Raw genomic sequence first — 25,169 nt, 5'->3', positions numbered from 1 at the left:
GCTCATTCGTGCATCCATTCATTCACTGAACAAAGGGGTACTGAAGGCCACAGTGTGCCAGGCATCTTATAGGTACTGGGAACCTAACAGTGAGCAAGGGGGCACCAGCCCTGCCCTCACAGAGCTCAAGGCTGGGAGAGGCGGGAGATGGGTAACAAGTAAGCAGGGCCTTACAAGACAGTCCTCCCAGGAAACTGGATTTCTCATCTGTTCACTAGTGTCTCTGATGTGTTAGTGTGGGTCGGGACCCACAGAGGAAGGAGGACACCGGCGGTTGGTCCTTGCCTACGGGACCCGAAGGAGGGCTTCTGGGACAATCTGAGATGATAACGAAGCATCACACACAACCCACCACCCCCGCCCCCGCCATACAAAATAAGAAAGAGAGAAATCCTCAGTCATGAACATTTATTAAGCTTCTACTGTCTTCCAGGGGCTTCCGCTTACTGAGTATTTTCTCCAAGTGCTCAATATGCTTTAATGAGTCATTCTCCCCCTTTTATAGGTGGGGAGACAGGCTTGCCCAGGCTGCACAGCCAGGAGGCGGTGGGCAGACCGGTTTTGTCTGATGACCTCACGCCACCAGGACAAAGGAATGAGAGGACTGAAAATTTCTAGCTTTCAGGATTTACATAGAAATCTTAAATTCGGGTTGTAAGAAATCTTAATAAAATAAAATAAGCAAGGAAGAGGAGTCCAGTGGCCCTAAGGGGAACTTGCTTGCTGATCTGGGGTAGAGAGGGGCCTCTGGTTCTCTCTCACTCAGAATCCCCGTGTGGGGCTGCAGGGATGGTAAGGGCTGAGTGGGGTGGGCATCCAGGCGAGCTCTCAGGGTTTCTATTATCTCCTTGCGAGCGCAGAGGGCAATATGGGTAAATGGAGAGCTCTTGTTAGAACAGATGCTGGTTAATCTTGCCGGCCTGTCGGGGCACTGTGGGGGTCACCTAGGACTCGGCGGGCTTTCCCAGTGCCCTCAGCTCTGGCTGCAACACCAGGAACTCATGACTCAGAAAACACTCTGTGGGTGGTCTGAGGGCTCATCAGAGCAGCAGGTCTCTCCTGGCTGAATGGCCACTTCCAGAGCCAGCAGACTTGAGGAGGTGGAAGCAGAGAGATCGAGAAGGATCCAGTAAAAACATTGCCTGCCCCGTAAGATGAGCAGAGGTCATGAATAATAGAGAGAAATGGAGTCCTCTGAGTCCTGGGGGCCCAGCTTGTTTGGGGCCCTGCCCTCCTCAGAAAGGTCTCAGGCCCTGGGGGCATCTTTCACGGCCCTTGGGGCTGTGAGGCTGGGGCATCTTTAAGGGAGATGCCCCACCTGCCCCTGCTGTGAGGCCAGGTAGGAAACAGATGCCAAGGGCTTGATGTCACCCGATTCTCCATGAAAGGGGGAGGGGGGCGGGTGGGGAAGGGAGGGGTAAGGAGGATAGCCTGTCCTCAGTCCCCATGAATAAGTCATGAGACCCAAAGAGAACGGCAGGTGCAGAGGAGGGGGCCAGAGAGAGGGGCCAGAGATAAAGCACCAAGGTTCTGCTCAGGGGCCAGCGAGGAGAGGGGAGCAGGGCAGCTCTGTGGGCATGTGTGGGCTCTGGCCCCCCCAGGCGTGTGCACGGGAGCTCCAGGTGAGAGGGCCGCGGGTCCAAGGAGGTGCAAAGGGGTGGGCACCGTGAGCCAGTGAGTGGCAGGAAGGGACAGCCGGCAAAATGATGCCCCAGAAGAGAAAGAGGAGGAAGGAGGACATCGACTTTCTAGCCCTGTATGAGCAGGAGCTGCTGAGCTACGCCTCGGAAGACGACGAAGAGGAGCTGCAGCACGAGTACTACAAGGCCAAAGGTGTGCGGGGTCCTGGCCTGTGGGGCGGGGGCACAGGCGGGGCCCATGGGGCCCATACCATCCTGTCCCTGGTTTTGAAGGAGGAACTTTAGGTTCCAACCCAACCCCTTTCTTGTGGATTATCCTGTTGGGTCTAACCTACATCCCCTTGGGGTACACTGGGGCCTCCACTGTAGCGAGGGTCACAGAGTCTGATTGGCACAGAATAGACTAGAGCCGAAGTGCCCACACTCTCCAGGTCCTACACGTCCCAGAAGCCATGTTCGCGCCTGGTCTCTGAGGTGTGGCCTGCATCAGGCTGTGCAGAGGCCTGTGGGAAGAGACCTGGTCACTCAGCAGGTGCCGAGCAGGGGCTGGGGGCCGCTGCCCACTGCGGCCGATGGAGGTGAGGGCCTGGGACTTTGCAAGGTGATGGCCCTGGCCCACATGGGGAGGGCAGCTGGTGCTTTGGACCCTGGGCCCAGTCCTTCCAGTCTCACCTTCCTCTGGGGTGTATGGGAGCTGCTTAGAAATGCTCTACCTTCTTGTCAGGTAAACCAGAGAAGGGGTGAACGGGGGACCCAGGAGCCAGTGTTGGCTTTTGCAGAGAGATTTTTGTTGCTTTGCTGTTTTTGTTGGTGGTGTTTTACTTTTACAGTTAAAAAAATATGATTGACTGTGAATGCCCATAGGCAGCGGACTTTATCACTCATAGGTCTGTTTTACTCCTCAATGCTGCCTGCCTGGTCCCTGAAGGCATTTAAATTCTCAGCGCTTCCTCTAAACTGGCTCACTTCTCCCTGTAAGCACCAGACTCCCCCATTCATTCACCAGATAAGTATCGAATGCTTGCTCTGTGCCTGCCATGGGCTTGTTTGCCCTCCTTAATTCCTGTCTGCTGGGAGTTCCTTGATTATATCCGATTCTGTTGGGCTTGTGGCCTCAGCCATCCTGACCTCTGTGCGGGAGGTGGGGGTGGGGCTCCTTTATTTGTCCTGACTCCTAACCCAGCTCCCAGCACAGACCCCAGGCTCAGAGAAGGTGGTCGCTGCTATGGCACTTTGAGGCTGTGACTCTGCTGAAGCCTCTTTCCCGGCGTGGTGTCCTGGGCACCTTCTGGGGTGGAGGTGGGTATTGTGGGGAGGAAAGAAGGACCTAGAACAAGTGAGGTATTGCTGCCTTCTCTCAGCGCGTGTGCTCCAAGCTCTGTCTGGTGGGGCTAGGGGCATCGAGGCTAGATGTGCGGGCAGCACCCGTAACAAATACTCTCAGCTTTGGGGTGATTTGCCCCAGCCAGCATGACTGCTGGCGAGAGCACTCGAAAGCCTCTCATAGCCGCCATCCCGTTCACTTCTGTGCATGGGTTCTGCCTGCCTTAGTGTGTCTACATGATCCTTCACAGCTTCCCTCTTCTTTTTACCCTTCTCAAAGCCTCTTCACTTCCATTCTCACTTGGAATCCTCGATATCCCCGAGAACAGTCAAGGCAAGTGTGATTAGTCTCAGGTTAAGGACTGAGGCTCCGAGAACTGACGTGATTTCAACAAGGTCACAAGCAGGAGAGACAAGAACTTCAACGGTTCCCAAGACAAGTCCCCACTTCAGGCCACGATGCTGTTCGGTAGAATCATGTATTTAATGCATCAGGCACCACGCTGAGCACTTTACCCATGTGGATCGGTTTAATCTTCACAACAACCCAACAAGGTGGGTTGGGTTCTTAAAATCTGCTTTTTCAGGTGAAGAAACTGAGGTACAGGGAAGTTAAGTAACATGCCTAAGATCACAAAGCTAGGAAGTAACAGAGTTAGGATTTGAATCTTGCTGCTCCGGCTGGTCCTTACTCTTGTACTGTCCAATCTTGACTCTGCTGAAAATAGCTGGAGGAGAGCAGGCCAGGGTGGGTGCCATGCTGACATTTCTAAGAGACACAGACCCACTGACTCCGCAGTCAGCTACAGGACTGGGCGATAAATGTGTAAGATTCTGACAGTAGTCACTGTCTGAACTTTACCTGCACTGTCATTGTTACCCTCTCTGCTCTAGAACGATGTGTCGCCTACTCCCTTTGAGCACTGGGTTCTCGTATTATGTGGAGAATCTTGATGAGTGTGATGGGGAAGAAGAAGGAAGAGGAGGAAGGCCTAGGTTTCCTTCTCTGTTCCTCAGGTCGCCTCCAGGCTACACTGGAGTTTACCAACAGCCAGAGGAAGGAGAGTAGCTTCCCTCCATGCTCTGAGGGTAGGCTGAGGCTGGTGCACTGGTCTACCTCCTGACTACTACAGGGCCCGTGAGGGGAAGAGAGTGGCTCCTACCAGAATCTGGGATCCGAAGGGACCTCAGAGGTCATGCTGCACAAGCTTCTAGCCCTGGGGCCCTTTTCTCTCCTGTATCCCAGACAGGGGGCTACCCAGCGTCTGTTGGAATACGGTTTCCCAAGGCAGCCTTCCTTCTTGGGGATGTTGTTAATGGAGATGGTGGTAGTGATGTTGACGATGACAACAGTGGAGATGATGATGGTGATGTGATGATGGTAAGAGTTTGCCACTTATGGAATGTGTATCTTTCATCCAGCTGCGAAGGAGTGTCTGTAAGATAAATTCCCAGAAGTGGAAATATGCTAGGTCAATGAGTATGAAAGCTGAAAACTTTGTTTTATTTGATTTAATCCTTATGATAATCCTTCAAGGAAGAAATTCTCTCTCTTTCGGTGATAAGGAAAATGAATCTCAGTAAGAAATTTGGTTGAAATCATACAGCCAGTATGGTAGAATTGAGATTTACATACTGGTCAATTTATTTCCATAGCCCACATTCATTTCATTGATTGTTTCATTCATTCGTTTTTTCATTCATTCATCCATGTAATTATTTATCGAGCATCTCTCATTTGTCATGCTCTGTGCTAGGAACAACCCTTGTTGCTGTTGACAGTTCTTCTTTGTGCTGACCAGGGGATGTTACTAGTTGGGACCCTCCTCTCTGGACCAAACAGAGTTTTGTGTCTTTCATGAGATATCTGTCTTCTCTAAGATAGTTCTTCAGCTGTCTGAACTTTTTAAATTAAAAATTTTAACTTGGAGGATAATATACATGTTATATATATGTATATGCAGCACATTATAGAATATATATAATATGTATGTGCACATATAAATTATATGTGTAATATATATAATTAGCACAAAACTCAAAAAGAACAGCTGGTGAATTTTTACACATGTGCATGCTTGTGTAACCACCATTCAGAACAGGACACAACATTTCTAACCTCCTGAAAGCTCCTTTAAAATTCTTCCCAGAGGTAATGGCCCTCCTGATTCTATCACATACATTAGTTGTTTTTTTTTTTTTTTGCAGTACGTGGGCCCCTGACTGCTGTGGCCTCTCCCGTTACGGAGCACAGGCTCCGGACGCGCAGGCCCAGAGGCCATGGCTCACGAGCACGGCCACTCCGCGGCACGCGGGATCTTCCCGGAACAGGGCACGAACCCGCGTCCCCTGCATCGGCAGGCGGACTCTCAACCACTGAGCCACCAGGGAAGCCCCGCATACATTAGGTTTTTGCTCTTGAGCTTCATATAAATGGAATCACACAGTACACACATTTTTGTGTGTCTAGCTTCTCTTTCACTCAACATTATATCCAAGAGATTTATCCATGTTGTGACTCGTTATATAGTTTGTTCTTTTTTATTATTTGTGTACTACTGCATTTTATAAATATATCACCATTTGCTTAACCATTCTATTGATGGAATTTGGGGTTATTTCCAGTTTTTAGCTATTATGGATAAAGCTGCTACAGATCTTGTACACATTTTTGGATGGACACATGCACTCATTTCTCTTGGATTTATAATTGGAAGTAGAATCACTGAGTCATAGGGTGGGCTTATGTTTAGTTACCAGGAATTGTACCAATTTATACTCCCACCAGCAATGTATGAGAGTGCCAATGGCTCCACATTCTTGACAATACTTAGTATTTGTCCATCTTTTTAATTTTAGCCATTCTGGTGGGTATATGTAGTGTCTCATGGTAATTTTAATTTGCATTTCCCTTATGAATAATGATGCTGAACCCTTTTCCCTATGTTTGTGGGCCATTTGGATGTCCTCTTTTATGACATGCCTATTTAAGTCTTTTGCCCATTTTTCAACTTTATTGAAATATAATTAACAATAAAATGAATCTACTTTAAATGTGCCATTTGATGGGTATTGACAAATGTATACATCTATGTAACCACTAGCACCATTTATATATAGGGCATTTAAATTATCCCTCAAAAGTTCCACGTGCCCCTTCCCAGGCAATTCCCCCTAACTTCAACCCTAGGCAACCATGCTCTGCTTTCTGTTAAAATAGAGTACAGTTCACATAGCTGGCATTACATATCGTGTAGTGCTTTGTGTTTGACTTCTTTTGCTCCACAGCATGTGCCTGAGATTCATCCGTATTGCATATGTCAGTTGTTCATTCCTTTTTATCACTGAGTAGGATTCCACTGTCTGGATATACCACACTTTTAAAAATTCATTCACTTGTTGATACATTTAGGTTGTTTTTCCAGTTTAGAGCTATTATGAATACAGCTGCTATGAAAGTTTGTGTGCAGATCTTTGTGTGGACATGTTCTTATTTCTCTTGGGTAAATACCTAAAAGGGGAATTTCTGGGTCTTATGGTAAGTGTATGTTTATCTTTAAAACAAATTATTGCCCATTAAAGCAATTGTCTGGTCTTTCTTTTTCTTACTGATTTGTGTGGATTCTTTACATTTTCTGAGTATGAGCCCTTTTTTTGGCGACAGGCAGACCCCGGAGATATTGTGGATTTGGTTCCAGAGCCCAGCAATGAAGCAAATATCACAATAAAGCGAGTCATACCAATTTTTTGGTTTCCCAGTGCATATGGAAGTTATGTTTCACGCCATACTGTAGTCTATTAAGTGTACAATAGCATTATGTCTAAAAAATGTACATACCTTAATTTAGAAATACATTATTGCTAAAAAATATGCTAACCATCGTCTGAGCCTTCGGCAAGTCAATCTTTTTGCAATAGTAACATCAAAGATTACTGATCATAGATCATCATAACAAATATAATAATAATGAAAAAGTTTGAAATATTGAGAGAATTACCAAAACGTGACACAGAGACAGGAGTGAGCAAATGCTGAGTGAGCAAATGCTGTTGGAAAAATGGCACCGATAGACTTGCTTGACAGGGTTGCCACAAACCCTCCATTTGTAAGAAACATGATATCTGTAAAGCACAATAAAGGGAATTGTGATAAAACAAGGTATTATGTGGGATGCCTGTGTGTACCTTCCAAATATCTTCTAGTCTGTGGCTTGCCTTTTCATTCTCCTGATGGTCTTAATTTTAACTGTCTAATTTATCATTTTTTAATGGTTAGTGTCCTATTTGAGAAGTAGCTCTGTACACTTGGGGCAGCTATGGAGGTAGTTTCTTTATCCCTCCCCCATACCCCAGACTCCTTTCTCTAAACCAGGCATCTCCAGGCCTATATGTCTTCTCTCATGTGATGTGGTTCTAGAATTTCCACCGTGCTGGTCATTTTCCTATGAACACTCAGTTGGGAAACATCCTTGTATACGTGCAAACCACATGGGCAACACTTCAGGTCCTGGAGTTATCTCAGGGAGGGCTCTAGGAGTTGTTTGCCGATCAGGAATCCCTGTGGTGTAGACTGTGAAGAATGAAGGCTTTGGTTATCACAAGAGACAGGGAGTCACACAAATGTACTGCTTCCTTTCTCCCCCTCACGGGGACCTTCATCAGAACCAGGGACATCAAAAGAAAAGACATCAACAGCAAACAGAACAAGCTTCAAGGGGACAAAGAGAGGGGAATTCAGTGCCCCTGCCTACAGGGACTCACTGGCAAAGATGTGTTATCCTGAGATTGCCATGGCAACACCCAGGAGGTCACAGGAAGTGAGGCCTGCAAGGCAGCCTTGTGTAGAGGGCAGAGAGAAAGGTGAGAGCAAGGGGCGGGCTCTGAAGAAGGTCTTGGCTAGGATGGCACACATGTGCTGTGCTGGAAAGATCACAGACAGGCATTGGGAGGCCTTGGGCTGGGCTCTGGTGTTGACATTGTGTATTGTGTGACCTGGGCTTGTCCCCTTGCCTGCAGGTTCCTTACCTGTAGAATGAATGTGCAGCATTAAGTGGGAGATTGTGGTCTCACAGCAGGGCTTGGTGTGGGTCTGACCCTGGCTCAGAGGCTTGCGGGTTGCAGCAGGGGTCCAGAGCGTGTTCTGTGGCTGGGCATCCCCCTGTGGATCTGGCAGGAGCTATGGCTTCTCCGAGCCCACGTAGGATTCTGGGCTTTCTTCTGAGCCTGCGGTCTGTCTTTTTTCCTCCTCCAGTGTACGAGGTGGTCACAGCCACGGGGGATGTTCGTGGCGCAGGGACCAATGCCAATGTCTTCATCACCATTTTTGGAGAGAATGGGCTCTCTCCCAAGCTCCATCTTACCAGCAAGTGAGTACCAACTCAGCATTGGTGGGGTCCTGGGCTGTTAGTGGGGGTTGATAAAGTTCTGGAACCCATGAGAGAAGACAGGTGTGTCCACAGGTGTATTAAGTGGTGTGGGCCTTGCTAACAACCGATCACGTGCCAGCCAGGCCCCTCCCAGTGATTTCCTCTGCTCCTCTCTTGATTTTTTTGTGTATAGTAATGCTTACTTTGGATCTCAGAATTCCCAAGAATTCATATTAGCTGTCCTTTGATGTGGGAGAATAAGCCCTCAGGATCAAGAAACCTGGTCTAGGCCCAGCTTTACCATTTAGTTGCCATATAACTTTGGTCAAATCTCTTGGCATCCAAAGCTTTGACTTCCTCATATGTCATCTGGAAGTGATAATCCTCATTTTACCAAACTCATAGGACTTTTGGGAAGAGGGGACAAGGTCATGCATGTGAGGGAGCCATGAGCTTAAATGCTCTGCACCTACGTCTCACCTGGGACCAGCATCAAACTGAACCTGCCTGCCCGCTAACACACACTCAAGTCAGTGCGTGTGTTTGTGTAGATGTGCTTGTGTGTGTGTGTGTGCACACTTGTGCCCTCCATTTCATTGTGTCCCATTGAGAGCAGAGGTTGCTGTCTCTTCCTTTCCATCCCCTCCCCCCCACCACACATGTGCACACACAGTTACTAGACATGGCAACATTCTAGCGGAATCATGGAATTCCAGAGATGGCCAGGGACCTCACTGGTGGCCTGGGCAGCTGTTTTTCACCCTGTGCTGAGTGGAACAGGGGATTGGTCAGTTGGTTTTGGGCTCCCAATACCCTAGCGTTCCTCCCCCTGGAGCAGCTTGACTTATGTTTATCATATCCACCGAGTTTCTCAGTCAGATACTCTTTGCACCGTGGGTTCTGTAGCCAAGAAAAATTTGAAAACAACTAAATCTATTCCAACCTGCTCACGGGGAATCTGGGGCCTAGAGGGGAGTGGTGAGCAGCTCTGAGTCATGGAGCTTTTGATGGTAAAGCTGGTCCTCAAACCCCAGGGTCTTGATGCAGACATTTCCTCAAGCACATGACCCCGTGGCCCTAGAGGGTGTGTGGGAGACTCCCCTGCAGGCCTCCTGGGGCTCCAGGGTGTGACCTCTGGGGTTTATAGCTTGGCACCTCCAGGGGCGGCAGGCGAAGCAGTAGAAAGGTGGGTCCACAGGCCAGGATATCCACAAACTCTGTGCTTAGCAGACGGACCAGGCCCAGTGGAACACATTTACCCTGAGGGCAGCCTCTGGTGTAAATGCGGCAGCGTTGAGGCAGGCGTAACGTCCTATTTTGTCCATTTCCGCAGAACAGGGTACCTGCCCTCTTGTACTGCTTACACTGCCGAGTGACTCGCTTGTGGAAGCCCTTTTCTCCAGTGCTGTGGGCACGGTAAAGAGAATACATGAAATGCCCATCCTCTCTGCCATGTGTCCTCCCCGGAGTGCACCCCTCTAGCGAGAAGCCACTAGACCCTGGGGAGTCGGCCAGCTTCGTTTCTGGAGTCCCCAGCCTGTCTTTTTTTTTTTTTTAACAAAAAGAGCCATTTCCCCTCTTGTGGTGGTTCCTCACTGGCTTTCCTCCTTTCATGCACCTGGACCCTCAGACTCTCCCTCCTCACCTTTTTCCTCTGTCAAAACACCTTCTCAGGAAGGTCCCCAGAGTCAACTCTTATAACCCCATGTGAAGGTCTGTCACTGTGTCCCCTCGCCCTGGGAGTCTGAGTTCCAGCCTTCCTTCTCAATGGGAAGGAAGGCTGCGTCACGGTAAAGGGTCTCAGGCATGACTGAGCTGGCAGGGCCAGCAGGTCTCCGGGTGCTTCTGAAGCCACACAGAGGCAGCCAGCTTCTCTGACATAGCCTGCATGTGGGAATCAACTTCCCCCCAATTACTCCACGGGTCTGCTGGTAGGGGTCCCTCCTGTATCTGTGTCCTGCTCCAAGCTGGGCATCAGGGGCAGAGATTAGGCCAGGATCCCAATCCAGCTGGTCCAGAGGGTTCAGGGGCCCGCAGGAAATGGGTAGTTTCAGGGATACAGGCATATTTGCAGCATCAGCTGTATGTCCTTGGAGAGGCTGGAGAGGTGATGCATAGAGGGATGCATAGGTGGAGCCAGAGGATGATGGGAGGTCTGTTTTGTGCCTGCAGCACCTATCCCAGTTCTTTGCAAATAGAGCTCACTAAACGATTTGGTATCAGCGTGGCTAGAATAGGACTTTACAGGGAAGGGTATGTGATCTGGACCTCGACAGGTGAAAAGGACTCACAGAGGAGGGGCAGAAAGAGGGTACTTTAGATGAGGGGTAACAGCTTGAAAAAATATGGAGGCCACAAGGGACATTGCAGACCAATGGGGGCTGGATGGGGACTTACCGGCTGCATGAAGGGGCAGAGAGGAGGGAGGTGGGAAAGGCAGGGGAGGACCAGACTGGAGAAGGCCTTGTGGAGGCTTGACGTACGGTGCAGACAAGAAGGGTTAATCTGACCGCGGTGAGCAGGGTAAACGGGGAAAGAGGAGACCAGAGTCTGGCTGTTGCAAGGCCTGAGAAATTGTCTATAAAGAGAATCGCATAAACACAATCCTCACCATCTGAGACCCTTCCAATTCAAGATGGAGATCTCGAGTCTGGGAGGGGAGTACTGCTTTCAAGGAAGTCCAGGTTGCCGTGTAACCAACGTGCAGACGGCCACGGAGGTCCCCGAGCTCTGTGAGATTTAGATGCAGTTAGCCCAGCCCAGCCCTCACCCTCAACAGTCCCTGGGGTCTGGCCCACTGGTCTCGTAATCTCCTATCCCCTCACTGTCTGCTGCTGTTCCCTCCTGGCCACACTGTGTCACCTCAAACCCACACCCACACCCCTGTGTCAACTGGAACTGACTCCTTTTCCTTGTTTTACACCCACAAACACACACACATACATCCACGCAAGCACACATGCACACACGCACACACGCACACAAACCACAAGGCACTTTGGTGTGCATCAGACTTCACTGATAACTCGGGGTGCCAGAGCTCACATGGAAGCAACACAGACAACTTAAAATGGAATACTAGATAGACGCCCCGCCTGCCCGCACCAAGGTCTTAAAGTTAAGCCACCACCCTTCCTGGAAGTTCTCCCCAACCCCTTTCTCTGCAGCCTCTGGCCGTGTCTCTCACCCCCCCTTTCTCTCCTGCCTCTCCCTCATCCTCTTTCTTCTCTCTCCCATCAATTCCACTCTTTCTTGTGGCCTTTCTCCTCTGCCCCAGGCCTTTACCTTCTACTCCCGGGTGGCTTATTAGGATTTTTTATTCTCCAATACAAAATAATTCCTGCTGCAAGAAGAACCTCGGTGCCTGATGTTAAAATGCTGACGGGTCTCACCCTCATGGTCTGGGGTCTAAATTCCTCGGCACACGTTTGACCCTCTCTTAGGCAGCAAAGAGTGGGACACGTTCAGTTCATTCCCCTGCTGGCTGACCTCTGCCCTGACCTCCACACTAGCGAAATACCAACAGCTCTGGGTCCCAGAGGAAGCCCCTTCCCCGTTACCCAGGACCACCCCCAACAACGAGTCACATGCTCAGGGTATGGCAAAAGGATGGCATCTCGTGTATCTTCTGGAACACGGTTCTCCCGCTGAGAATTCACCAACTGCAAGTGTGGTAGAATCCTGGCATTTTAGCCTGCTGGCTCTGCCCAGGGGGCAGCTAAAATGCCCTGTGTTGCCTGGAAAGGGTGGGATCCCTGTGGAACGGCAGGCACGGGCAGGGAGCTGTGTCCTGCATTTGAGGATTGACCAGGAGCTGTGGAAAACCTGCCATCTCCCACAAGGAAATGTGAAGAAGTGTCTATTTCTGATGTTTCTTTGGCAGGGACCTCTGTCGTTTGCTGTTTCCACACCGCCTTCAGTCAGTTTTCTGAAACCCACCAGCATTTGCATTCTGACTTATTGGAAGGGGGGATTTCGGAGTCTGACCCCAAGTGGGCTGGGGTTGGAGCTCATCTGGGATTGTTTTGGCCCCTCCCTGAGAGGAGGGAGTCTGTAGAGCCCTGTCTCTGCAGTCCTTTGCTTTCCCTTCTCTGAAGAGAGACCCCTGAAATGCAGAAGGCTTTGCTCTTGTCCGCCAGGATATTGGTCTCCATGTTGTAAACACTGTGGATGATTGCGTCACATTCTGTGACGCCCTGGATGCTCCAGTGTGGTCCTGAGACAGCGTGGAGCACGCCTTCTGCCCATCCTGGCAAACCTTTCTTCCTCGTTTCCCTTCTTCCACCTCGCTTTTTAAAATGTCTTTTTTGAGTGACTGTAAAGCAGCATGGTCGATTATTTAACAAACACGCTGGAAAGCGCCAACCCACATTCCACCTGGTCGCGTGTGCAGGGCCTTTTTGAAGGTGCAGAGCTCCCCTTGCTGGATGCAGCTGCTGGAGCTGGAACTCTTATGAGAAGCACCCTAAAAAGCCAGCTGCTTTCCGTCCAAATCACACCTTGTGTTTTCTTTTCCAAATCACCCTCCACTTCCCCTACTCATTGGCGTTGGTTGTTTCCCAAATTCCATGCACCCTCAGCAGATGAAGCCCAGCGAGCCTCAAATTCATTCCGAAGAATTCACCACAAGCAGCTGTGGGCTGGGTGGAGCGGGGGGTTCTGAAGCAGGGGACTGTACTTTTTTCATAATTACGAAATCAAGATGTGCTCCCTTCAGAAAACTGAAAAAAATGAACACAAGAATAAATAACCAGCACTTCATAATAGTCTTATTATGTAGACATGATGTTTTTGTATAAATCCTCCCCCTCTTTATTGTTTTTAAATGAACTTGGTGTCCTTTTTGTATTGGTTGTTGTTTATACGTTCTATTTTTAACCTGTTTTTTCTTTTAAGCCTATTTCATAAACCTGTTTCTGTTGTATTAAACACTCTTTCACAATAGGATTTTTAATGGCTGCATGATATTCCATCATAGAGCTTCCCAGGGTGATTGCTTTGTAGGGTATTTATATGATATAGAGACTCCTGTCTATTCTGAAAATCGATTTCCTTGTCTTGTATACTGAAACAGAAAATACCTCTTATTCATTTCCTTGTTTCCCATTCACACAGTCCTGATGCACATAATCAATGTTCATGTGTTTTGCAAGTCATTTAACAACTGCTTTGACTCTGCAACAGAATACAGGCCATGTTGTCACTCAGCCTTGGAAGTGAGATTCTGACAGGTCCATGTCGCCAGCCTGGGGGCGGGCCTTTTCACTCCAGCAAAACCCGGAAGTTCCCGCCACTCTCTCCTCCCGCTCTGTTCCCCGGGCTACACCACTGGGGGCTCTTCTCCCTGACAAGGCGGCCTCGGTGCACATTTTTACCTGATTTTGTGAGCTCTGCACTGCTTTAGGAGGGCCCTGGGCCCCATGTCTCATGCTGTGCCCACCATAAGGAAATATCTCCCCAGACCAGACTGTTTGCCAGAGTGGGTCTGTTTGCAGAATCACAGCTTCCGGGTCTCTAGAACCTTAAAAGCCTTCTGTTACTGAGAGAGTCTGAGCCTTTGCTGCCTTGGGGAGAAGGCCTTTCACCTCCCTCTTTATTTTGAAACACGTGATGGCCAATGAACAGACACACCTTCTGCGTTTTTCTTTTCCCATGGGCTGTGTGCTAATGCTGAAAGCCCTGGCCGGGAGCACTGAGGGAGGTCCACAGCTCTCAGCCCTGTGAGGCCTTCACTGTGGTAGCAGGAAGAGCTGCAAGCAGGCCTGGGCTCAAGCGGCAGGCGTCCTGGCCTACACAGAGGACAGAGCAGATGTCCACGTGAGGTTCAGGCTTCCACTCCCAGAGGACTCGGTGCTCCAGCCTTCCTGTGTCTAAGCTGATGGATGCTAGGACGCTCCTGAGTCTCGACTTGCTTGGGCATCTCATTGAGAAACATCTCAGGTGCACTTGCTTCTGTTTGCACCCTCTGCGGGATGCCAGATATGCGTTCCCTCACTGCCCCCACTTCCCTGGTCGCTGGTTTGGGTTGAATGTTTCCTTCCTTGGAATGGCAGGACCATGGCCCACCACCCAAGGTTTGCATCCACTTGGGGCTGCCATTGCAACTCTTCCCAGCAAGAGCAAGGCAGGTGAGGAGGAGAGGCCAGGAGGCCTGCAGACCCAAGAGCACCATGGCATTTATCACACCTTCCTTCCTCCTCCACTCTCCCAACCCAGAGCAACCACAGAGCACTGGATCATGACTTTGGGAGCCAGGTTCTGGTCCCAGCTCTGCTACCAAATAGCAATTTATTTGTTTGTAAAATGGGGCTAATGTTGCCCACCATGCTTGCCTTAATGATACATAGCAAGGATCCTATAAGAACCTGGGCGTGAAAGCAAGGAATGAATACTAACCATCCTTGCCCTCCACCTCTCCAAACCATGTCAGAAAGGAATCTCAGAATGGGATTGGCTGGCAGTAGCACTTCCTGGAGTGGGATGGTGGAGGAAGTAGGGGGATGCCAGCCTTTGGCTCTCCTCCAGGGCCTGTGAACCAAGCGCTGGTCTGTGCTAACTGTGCACACCTTCATTGCAGGAGCGAATCTGCCTTTGAGAAAGCCAACGTCGATGTGTTCCGGGTGAGAACCAATAACGTGGGCCTCATCTACAAAATCAGGTGAGAACCTGGCCCCTGACCAGGTTGGGTGAGAGGAAGGCAAGTAGAATAGGAACTGATTTCACTACTGACACTTTTGGGTGTTGATTGCTCTCCTGACATCATCTGACGGGTGACCAAAGGCCCAAATCTTTCCCTCCCACTCTGAGTCATTGTGCCCTAAATTTGCCCATTAGAGTTTCACTTCTTTGGGTTAAGACAACTTGAGACCATTTTTCACACACTTGGGAAATATGCTCTGAGAAACCCTAGCAAAGTGGTTGGTAGACTCAGTCCAGATTGCCTTCGTTCAAATTTCTGCCCTGCCATTTACCAGTTGTGGGACTTTGGGAAGGTTTCCTCTCCAGGCCTCAGTTTCCTTGTCTGTAATAATGGTGCCCAGCTCCTAGGGCACCATTAGAGTTAGTAGGAATTCAATGAGTCAGTGTTTAGAATATTAACTGGCATACAGTAAGCGCCCAGTGAGTGTTAGAGATGCCAGGTCATGTTGCAGGATGCCTTTTGACAGAGATCTCCCCTAATCTTGCTCTGTCTGGTGGAGTTTTTGTGAATGTGTGGGGAGGGATAACTCTACCAGCCTGGTTGCTAAGGAACAGCCTTCAATTGCCCCTGTTTGCCCCCCTCCACCTACTACCACCCCGAATCAAGTCATGCCCATTTGCCAGCATGTCAAGATCACTTATGGTCTGACTGTACCCAGACTAGAGGGCCTGGACAGAAGGGAAATGCTGCCTCCGTTCAGTCCTTGTTTTTTTTTTTTCCTCCCACTAGAAAATATAGGGCCATGAACTCTATTTACTGGGAAAATAAGGGACTTATGAGGGCCCTGGCACCGGTTGTGTGGGGAAAGGGGGTTATGAACACGGAAGGGGCTCTTATGGGGGAGGGTCGGGAAGAAGGTGTCAGTGTGTGGGAAAGGCAGCCACTAAGCTGAGGTCCATTATGTGCCAGGCTCCATGCCGGGCAGAGGCATGCATCCTTGGGTATATCATATGTGTCATCCATGTGTGTGTCGTCTTGGACTGTGGTTGTCCCGTTAAGACCTGCAAGTTGTAAGGCCTCACTGTGATGGGATGCTTGGTGCAAAGTGACGTCGTCCAAGGGTCAAGTTCGGGGGAAGAAGCTGGGCCTCAAAGAGAAAACTGGACTTGCCAAGGATGAAGAGGACTGTAGGAAGTGGCAGAAGATAATCGGGGCCAGGTTTTGAAAAGTCTGGATCTCTGCTGCCCAATGCAGCAGCCCCTGGCCCCACGGGGCGATTGATCACTCTAATGTGGCTAGCCCGAACCAGATGCACTGTGTGTGCAAAAACACACCAGGTCTTTGGAAAACTAGTATGAAGTAAAGGATGTAAGATAGCTCATTAATAGATGTTTACACGGTTACCCACTGAAATGATAAGTGGATTAAACAATATATATTATTAAGATTAGTTTCACCAGTGTCTTTCTTTTTCAATGTGGCTACTAGAAAATCTAAAATTACCTATCTGGCTCACACATGAAGCTCATGTGATATTTCTATGGGGCAACACCAGTTCTGTGTGGCCATGGGGGATCCTCTGGGTGGTGGGACTGAGTATCTGGGGTGCGGGGGTGTGTCTGGGAGTCAGGGAGAGAGGGGAAGCTCAAGATGGTCCCGCTGCAAGCCTTAGCAATCCTGGATTTTCCATGGAAGGCAATATCTCCTTGTGGGCAATGTAACGATGCAATATTCATTCATAAGCTCATCCACCTTGCAAGGAGTCCCCACTTTGTAGATAAGGAAACTGAGGTTGGAGAGGTAAAGTAACAACAACATCAAAATGATTAAACCTCTCTTGGGAACAAACATTGGGGTATTGGTATGGAAGGGGCGTCGTTTCTGTTCTGCCAGTGACGGTGCGGGTGTCTGTTTCTGCACCAGGATCGAGCATGACAACACAGGCTTGAACGCCAGCTGGTACCTGGACCGTGTGATTGTGACCGACATGAAGCGGCCTCACCTCCGTTACTACTTCAACTGCAACAACTGGCTGAGCAAGGTGGAGGGTGACCGCCAGTGGTGTCGCGACCTGTTGGCCAGCTTCAACCCCATGGACGTGCCCAGAGGTCAGTGCCCAGGCTGGCTTGCCCACCATCCCTCCCTGCCTGCACTGGGCTCACCCAGGCCTCTGTCTTGTTCTGGGCAGCCCCATCACCCCTTGCCACCTCTTCCTGTTGGCTAGGGCCCAGGGGAAGCCCCAGCTTTTCCTTGGGTCCCTCCCAAGAGCAAGTCCTGGGGGCTCATGGAAGTGGGAGATGCAGGAGGTCCTGGAGCCGTGATGGAGGAATGGGCACAGCCCCGAGCGTACCCTATGTTTTCAACAGCTCTTGTTGATGAGTATGTATCTACGGAGCGTTCCCTCTGAGTTCAAAGGCAGTTTTCCCTGTCTTCCTGTTCCCTAGCTTTTTTTCTGATGACCAAGGAAGGTGAGTTCTAGCCAGGGGGGCATGGTGGATGTGAATCGCAATCTACAGCTCCCAGAGTTCCATCGTGCTGCCCCCAACTCCTCCTGATTTTATGAGGAGTAAAACAACTTATTTCAAGTACATTTGGCCCAAATCCTTAAATTCAGTCATTTTTAGCTCTACAGGAAAAATGGGAGGCAGGGGATCAAAGCATATAAAAATACACGTTGTATCTCATGTCCTATTTTATCACTCCTTTGTTACCTAAAGTCCTGACCTCACCTCACCCCATTATTGAACATATTTGTCTTTTCAAATAAGGGGACGTCACATGTGGGTACCATCATCATAATAGCCTTATTGCACAGAGTCATGGGCCATCGGAGAGGAAAGGAGCTTGGCGACCAGGAGAAGAGAAGTGACTTTCCCACGGTCACCCAGTAGAACACATTTCACCTCCCAGCACGTACCCAGTGGTCTCCAAGTGCCACTGGCTCTTGCACCCCAGCTGAGCACATAAATATATCCTCTCTTCCAATGGACTTCAGCTCTCAATTTCTCTGTCTACCTCTTATCTCCCACCTCCCAGCTGACCTTGAACACTTGCCCCATTCCTCTGTTGTCCCCATCGCAATAACCTGCAACTTCACTGATTCTTTTTTTAAAGATATGTTATCCATCTTTTACTACAAAAGCCAAATTTGATCATTGCAGAAAATTTAGAAGCTATGGAAACACAATTATATAAGAAGAATACCTGTAATCCCATCACCTGGAAAAACATCACCGGTGAAATTTTTGCGCACTTATTTCTAGTCTTTTCTATGAATATATAGTTTGAAAGGATGGGCTGTTACAACATCTCCTGTTTTAGAGCATGTATATTTCTAAGCCATTAAATGTCACTCAACACCCCTACTTGTAATGGCTCTGTAGCATTCTGGTGTAGGGAGATACCATCATTTATTCATTGAATCCTTTATAGTTGGACATTTATACCGTGTTCCCCCTCTAAATTTTTTGTTATTATAAATAATACTATTATGAACAATACACCTAAATCTTTGCACAGATAAAGATTCTTTCCTTAAGATAAATTCCTAAGTGGAATTTCTAGGTCAGATAGAATACACAGGGTTAAGGCTTTTAATGGGTATTCCCAAAGTGTGCTAGAAAGGACCCATCAGTGCACAGTCCCACCAACTGTGCAAGAGCACCCACTCCACTTGGCCTTGCCAACAGCTGGTAGTATTGTTTAATTTCCCAACTGGATGGGAACAGGGGCTTTTATTATGTTTTTAAATTAATTTTTTATTGGAGTATAGTTTATTTACAATGTTGTGTTACTTTCAGGTATACAGCAAAGTGAATCAGTTATATGTATACATATAGCCACTCGTTTTTAGATTCTTTTCCCATATAGGCCATTACAGAGTATTGAGTAGAGTTCCCTGTGCTATACAGTAGGTCTTTATTAGTTATCTATTTTATATATAGTAGTGTGTATATGTCAATCCTAATCTCCCAATTTATCCCTCCCCCCACTTACCCTCTGGTAACTGTAAGTTTGTTTTCTACATCTGTAACTCTATTTCTGTTTTGTAGACAAGTTTATTTGTACCCTTTTTTTAGATTCCACATATAAGCAATGTCATATGATATTTGTCTGTCTCTTTCTGACTTACTTCAGTCAGTAGGTCCATCTTCACTCTCTAGGTCCATCCATGTTGCTGCAAATGGCATTATTTCGTTCTTTTTATGGCTGAGTAATATTCCATTCCATTCCAATATTTCATTGTATATAAGTACCACATCTTCCACATTGTATATATGTACCACATCTTCTTTATCCATTCCTCTGTTGATGTACACTTAGGCTGCTTCCATGTCCTGGCTATTGTAAATACTGCTGCAGTGAACATTGAGGTGCATGTATATTTTCGAATTATGGTTTTCTCCAGTTATATTCCCAGGAGTGGGATTGCTGGATCATATGGTAACTGTATTTTTAGTTTTTTAAGGAACCTCCATACTGTTCTCCATAGTGGCTGTACCAGTTTACATTCTCACCTATAGTGTAGGAGGGTTCGCTTTTCTCCACACCCTCTCCAGCATTTATTGTTTGTAGGTTTTTTGGTGATGGCCATTCTGGAAAAGGAGCTTTTAAATGTTCTCCCTTTGATTACTGGTGAGGTTGAACATTTTCATATGTTTATTGGCCATTTGTGGTGTGTGTGTGTGAATTGTCTGCCCATGCCCCCTGTGCCTGTCTTTTCTATTGGGGTGAATTTCACCAATTCTCCTATAGACCTTAAGCACTTTAATCCTTGATCCAGTCTCTTTATCAGGATCAATCCTTAGCAAATTGTCAAGCTTGCCATCTTTCTCTTTTGTTCTCTTAGTTTCCCCTTTCTTGGCCTTTTCCCTCCTTTTAGCTCCTTATCCAACCTTCTGCTTTGGTCACATGAAAACCCATTGCTCCACTGTTAGGAGAAGAGCTTCTGAAAATCACCATTGAGAAAGAATGAATTAACTCAGTGGTTCCCCAACTTTCCACAAAAACTGTCCAGGGTAGTGTTTTCTTAAAGTCTCTGAGTCAGGCTGCCTAACTGTGCTCCCTGCTCCTTTATGGGCTGGGGGGCATTGGGTTTTTAGTATTTCCAGGCTAGATTCTGGGAGAGGGAATGAAAAAAATGATCTTCATATATTCAGGGACTGTATTGGTAAACAAAAGGTTAAGTTTCTTTTCTTTTCACCTGGAATTATACTAACTTGGTGTTTGGAGGTCTTTGATCATCAAAATGGGGAAGATAATTATTTCTTTATTCGTAGTTTGACAGGTAAAAATGTTTCAAAATGTGGGATGTGGGCCACAATAGAAGGAGAAGAGAGGAAAGGGGGCATTTTCTGAGTGTATTCCATGCCCTCCTCCCCTTGTTCCCCTCTTCCCACCCCCAAGGGCCATCTCCCAAAGTTCTGGCTAATAATCAGCTGGAACCTTCTTTCATCCCAGCTCCTCAGGGAAGGTGGGTGTTCCAGGCTGACTGACCGGCCCTTTGACCAAGGTGATCAGCAGATAATAGTGGAGTGGAGGGGACTGGGCCTTGATTAGTTTTCTAGATGGTTCCTCTACAGGGGATCTCGCTTATCATGCTTAAAGACACAAGTGCCTGAGGGGAGCTTGCCCTCCCTGGTGCAGAAGCTAAGCCGAGGTGCACTGGAACTGCTGCCCCAGACAAGAATATCACCCTCGCCACGTGGCACAGAGCCTGGCATTTCCTCTTTAGGCTTCTGTTTAAGTATACTTTGGGAGAGGGACCCAACATGTTCCTACCACCTCGAGGGGAATGGCTGAGTCAGGGCTGTCCTCTTCCTCATGGAGCCACTGGCACGAGTATGAACAGAGACAGCAGGTTCAAGAAGAAGGAGGTAGAAGTCGACCAGCTCACAGTCATGTGGATGGAGGATCCAAGAACCTAGTTCTATTTCTTAGTTGTCAATCGGTTGGTAAAATCTGGCACCTTAAGGGAACCAGGCAATAGGACCAACCAAAAAGGCTTTGTCTTTTGGTCTTCTTTGCATCTGGTCACCAGGCCTGGGAGGATGTTGCTGGGGCCTGGGGGCCCAGGCTGTTATATCTCCCCAATCCATCTGGGGTTCCCAAATCCCAGCCACTCACATTCCTCCTTCAGGACTTTTGCTTTATTCAAATATCACTTTCGTTATTATTACTCTTCTTTAACTCACTTTTTACAACTTATATTAACTTGTAAGTATATTTTAAAAAGAAAGTTGAGGGCTTCCCTAGTGGCGCAGTGGTTGAGAGTCCGCCTGCCGATGCAGGGGACACGGGTTCATGCCGGGAAGATCCCACATGCCGCGGAGCGGCTGGGCCTGTGAGCCATGGCCGCTGAGCCTGCGCGTCCAGAGCCTGTGCTCCGCAACGGGAGAGGCCACAACAGTGAGAGGCCTGCGAACCGCAAAAAAAAAAAAAAAAAAAAAAGTCGATATAGCTATCATTAAAAACTTTATTGTTATCCTTTGCTAAAAATATCAAGGATAATTAGCACATATTAAAATAAATATGCAACATTAGATAAGCCTCATGTATCACCCCTAGCATACCACACACCACCAGTGGTGTGCAAACTGCATCCTTGGAAACACTACCAGCCCTGCTCTGGGAGAAAGGGAAAGCAGAGGCCAGGAGGGAGGGGAGGAGGGCTGCGAAGGTATCTGGGCTCTCCTCTTCATGAGTCTTTGCTTCACTTTGTCCTTGCCACACTTCTGGGGGGGGGGTGAGGGAAGGCAGGCAGGTGTTAATTACACAAATGAGTAAACTGAGGCCCGGGAGGTGGTGACTCATCCAAGATCAGACAGCCAATCACTGACAGAGCTGGGACTGGAAGTCAGGGCTACTAGTTGTTGGTGGAATGTGCCTTCTGTCTGCCCCTTGGACAGGGCAAGACCAAGGGCACCTGAGGGATCAGAGCGAGGGGCTCATGGAGGTCAGCTGGCCCAGCCTCCTGCTGTCACAGGAATCCTTCCACAGCATCCCCGCCAGTTGCTTCTCCAGCTTTGGTTTAAATCTAGCCTTTCTTGAGTGGGGAATGCTGCCCAACCTCCCAGTGCAACCCATTCCACTGATGAGCGGCTCTTGTTGTCAGAAGGGTCAGCCTGAAATTAAACCCCCATGAGTCTCCCTGAGATGTTTGCTAATCTGATTCAGACCTCCCCGCACCCGGCGCAGGAGGTTTTCACGTTAGCCCTTTGACTGTAGGAAGACAGGGCTCTCTCCTCTCAGGATTGCACCCCCAGGTTCCTCAGCCTCTCCTCTTGTGGCTCATCCCCAGCCTGGCTCCTGAGCAGCCCTGGTTTATCATTGCCCCTCAAGAACGTGCCTCTCAAGCTAGAACCCTGTGTTTCAGATGGGGCCTCATCAGAACAGCGTGCAGAGGGCCTCCCTGACTCCATTGCCTGCTTTTTAAAAATTATTGTGGAAAAATATACATAATATTTGTTGCCTGCTTCTTTTAAAATATTATTGTGGAAAAATATACATAATATTTACCATCTTAACTATTTTCAAATGCACCATTCAATGGCACTAGTACATTCACATTGTTGTGAAACCATCACTACAATCCATCTCCGGAATTCTTTAATCTTCCCCAGCTGAAATTTGTACCTATTGAAGGATAACTCCATATTCCCCTCCCCCTCCCCCAACCCCTGGTAACCTCTATTCTTCTTCCTGTCTCTCTGAAAATGACTACTTAGGAACCTCATATAAGTGGAATCATAGAATATTTGTCCTTTTGTGACTGCTTATTTCACTTAGCATAGTATCTTCAAGGTTCATCCACATTGTAACATGTGTCAGAATTTCCTTTCTTTGTAAGGCCGAATACTATTCCATTGTATGTATAGACCGCATTTTATTTATCCATTTGTCTGTCAATGGACCTTTGGGTTGTTTCCACCTTTTGACTATTATGAATAATGTTGCTGTAAACATTGATGTACGAATATCTGTTCGAGTTCCTGCCTTCAGTTCTTTTGGATATATACCCAGAAGTGGAATTACTGGATCATATGGTAATTCTATGTTTAACTTTTTGAGGAACTGCCATGCTCCTTTCTGCAGCAGCTGCACCATTTTGCATTCCTACCAGCAATTCCAATTTTTCCACGCACTCATCAATACTTGTTATTTTCTGGGGTTTTTATTTGTTTATATTTGATAATAACCATCTTAATGGTTGTGAGGTGGTGTCTCAACTGTGGTTTCGATTTGCATTTCCTGGGGATAAGTGACGTTGTGCATCTCTTCATGTGCTTATTGGTCATTTGTATATCTTTTTGGAGAAATGTCCATTCAAGTCCTTTGCCCATTTTTTAATCAGGTTGTTTGTTTTCTTGTGGAGTTGTAAGAGTCTATCCAGAATATATTTCTGGATATAAACCCTTTATCAGACATGATTTACAAATATTTTCTCCCATTCCATGGGCTGCCTTTTGTGCTATTTGTGTCTGCTGGTGCATAAAAGTTTTTAATTTTTATGAAGTCTAATTTACCTAGTTTTTCTTTTGTTGCTTATGCTTCTGGTGTCATATCCGAAGTCACTGCCAAATCCTATGTCATGAAGCTTTTGTCCCAATGTTTTCTTCTAAGAGTGCTATAGATTTAGCTCTTACATTTTGGTTGTTGATCTATTTTGAATTAAATTTTGTATATGGTGAAAGGTAAGGGTCCAACTTCATTATTTTGTATGTGGATATTCAGTTTTCTCAGCACCATTTGTGGAAAAGACTGTGCTAAGACCATTCCCCATTGAATGGTCTTAGCACCCTTGTTGAAAATCATTTGGCCATATATATGAGGGTTTATTTCTGGGCTCTCTGTTATATTCCATTGTTCTAAATGTCTGTCCTTATGCTAGTACCACACCATTTTTATTACTGTAATTTTGTAGGAGTTTTGAAATCAGGATGTGTGAGACCTCCAAATTTGTTCTTCTTTTTATTTTATTTTATTTTTTAGATTTTTTGATGTGGACCATTGAATTTGTTACAATATTGCTTCTGTTTTATGTTTTGGTTTTTTGGCCCTGAGGCATGTGGGATCTTAGCTCCTTGACCAGGGATCAAACTTGTAGCCCCTGCATTGGAAGGTGAAGTCTTAACCACTGGATCTCCAGGGAAGTCCCTGTTATTCTTTTTAAAGATTGTTTTGGCTATTCAGTGTCCCTTGATGTCCTGCTTCTTTTTTTCTACTTTTTTTTGTTTATTGGGATATACTTCACATACCATATAATTCACCCTTAAAGTGTACATTCAATGGTTTTTTGTATATTTGTGAAGTTGTGCAACCATCACCACGATCAAATTTAGAACATTTTTATCATTCCAAAAGAAGTCCTATACCCTTTAGCAGTCACTCACAACACACCCCTCCCAATACTCCCTAGGTCTAGGCAACCATTAATTCACTTTCTATCTGTATAGCTTTGTCTATTCTAGACATTTCATATACACAGAATCATATAATATGGGGCCTTTTGTGACTTGTTTCTTTCATACAGCATGTTTTCAAGGTTTTTTTTTTTTTTTTTTGCGGTACACGGGCCTCTCACTGTTGTGGGCTCTCCCATTGCGGAGCACAGGCTCCGGACGCGCAGGCTCAGTGGCCATGGCTCACGGGCCCAGCCGCTCCGCGGCATGGGGGATCTTCCCAGACCGGGGCACGAACCTGTGTCCCCTGCATTGGCAGGCGGACTCTCAACCACTGCGCCACCAGGGAAGCCCTGTTTTCAAGCTTTATTCATGTTATAGCATATATCAGTAATTCACTTCTTTTTATGGCCTAATAATACTCCTTTTTATATTTATACTACATTTTATTTATCCATTCATTGGTTAATGGACATTTGGTTTACATCCTGCTTCTTTTAATGCACCCTAAATTCTCATTAAGTATTTTTAACAGTGACACTACACCATAATCACCTGGAAGAAAAGATGAAAATGCTCTCTCCACCCCAAGTCCCCAGTCCTTGCCCAGGACTTAGAGGCTGCTGGAGAAACCTATGGATTCTCCTGACTCATCCCCACGTGAGTCAGCAGGTGTGGGTGTCCCAATCTTGGCTCACTCTCCACCATATCTCAACAAAAAAATGATCCAGGCAGACATCACACTTCCTAATTAAGCATCTCAGATATATATGCAGCCTGAACAGGGAGGTTGCAGCCA

The 25,169-nt window shown here is 47.4% G+C and overlaps 1 protein-coding gene across 1 annotated transcript in view; it reads left to right on the top strand.

Annotated features, from left to right (window-relative positions):
- The first annotated feature begins 1,562 nt into the window (after positions 1 to 1,562).
- The window catches only part of LOXHD1 (lipoxygenase homology PLAT domains 1), a 201,731-nt gene continuing 178,124 nt past the window's right edge, over positions 1,563 to 25,169 (top strand). The window contains exons 1-4 of the mRNA XM_089895136.1: positions 1,563 to 1,833; positions 8,215 to 8,329; positions 14,907 to 14,987; positions 16,893 to 17,077. Coding sequence (XP_089751262.1) covers positions 1,704 to 1,833; positions 8,215 to 8,329; positions 14,907 to 14,987; positions 16,893 to 17,077 — 511 coding nt within the window. The 5' untranslated portion in view covers positions 1,563 to 1,703. The remainder of the gene's footprint in view (positions 1,834 to 8,214; positions 8,330 to 14,906; positions 14,988 to 16,892; positions 17,078 to 25,169) is intronic.

The sequence above is a fragment of the Delphinapterus leucas genome, chromosome 14 (genome assembly GCF_059928025.1).
Source record: "Delphinapterus leucas isolate spDelLeu-1000000601 "Yukka" chromosome 14, BTC_Dleu_Yukka2, whole genome shotgun sequence".
Lineage (NCBI taxonomy): Eukaryota > Metazoa > Chordata > Mammalia > Artiodactyla > Monodontidae > Delphinapterus > Delphinapterus leucas.
Note: the sequence above shows the minus strand (reverse complement) of the source record. Positions and strands in the feature narration are given on the sequence as shown.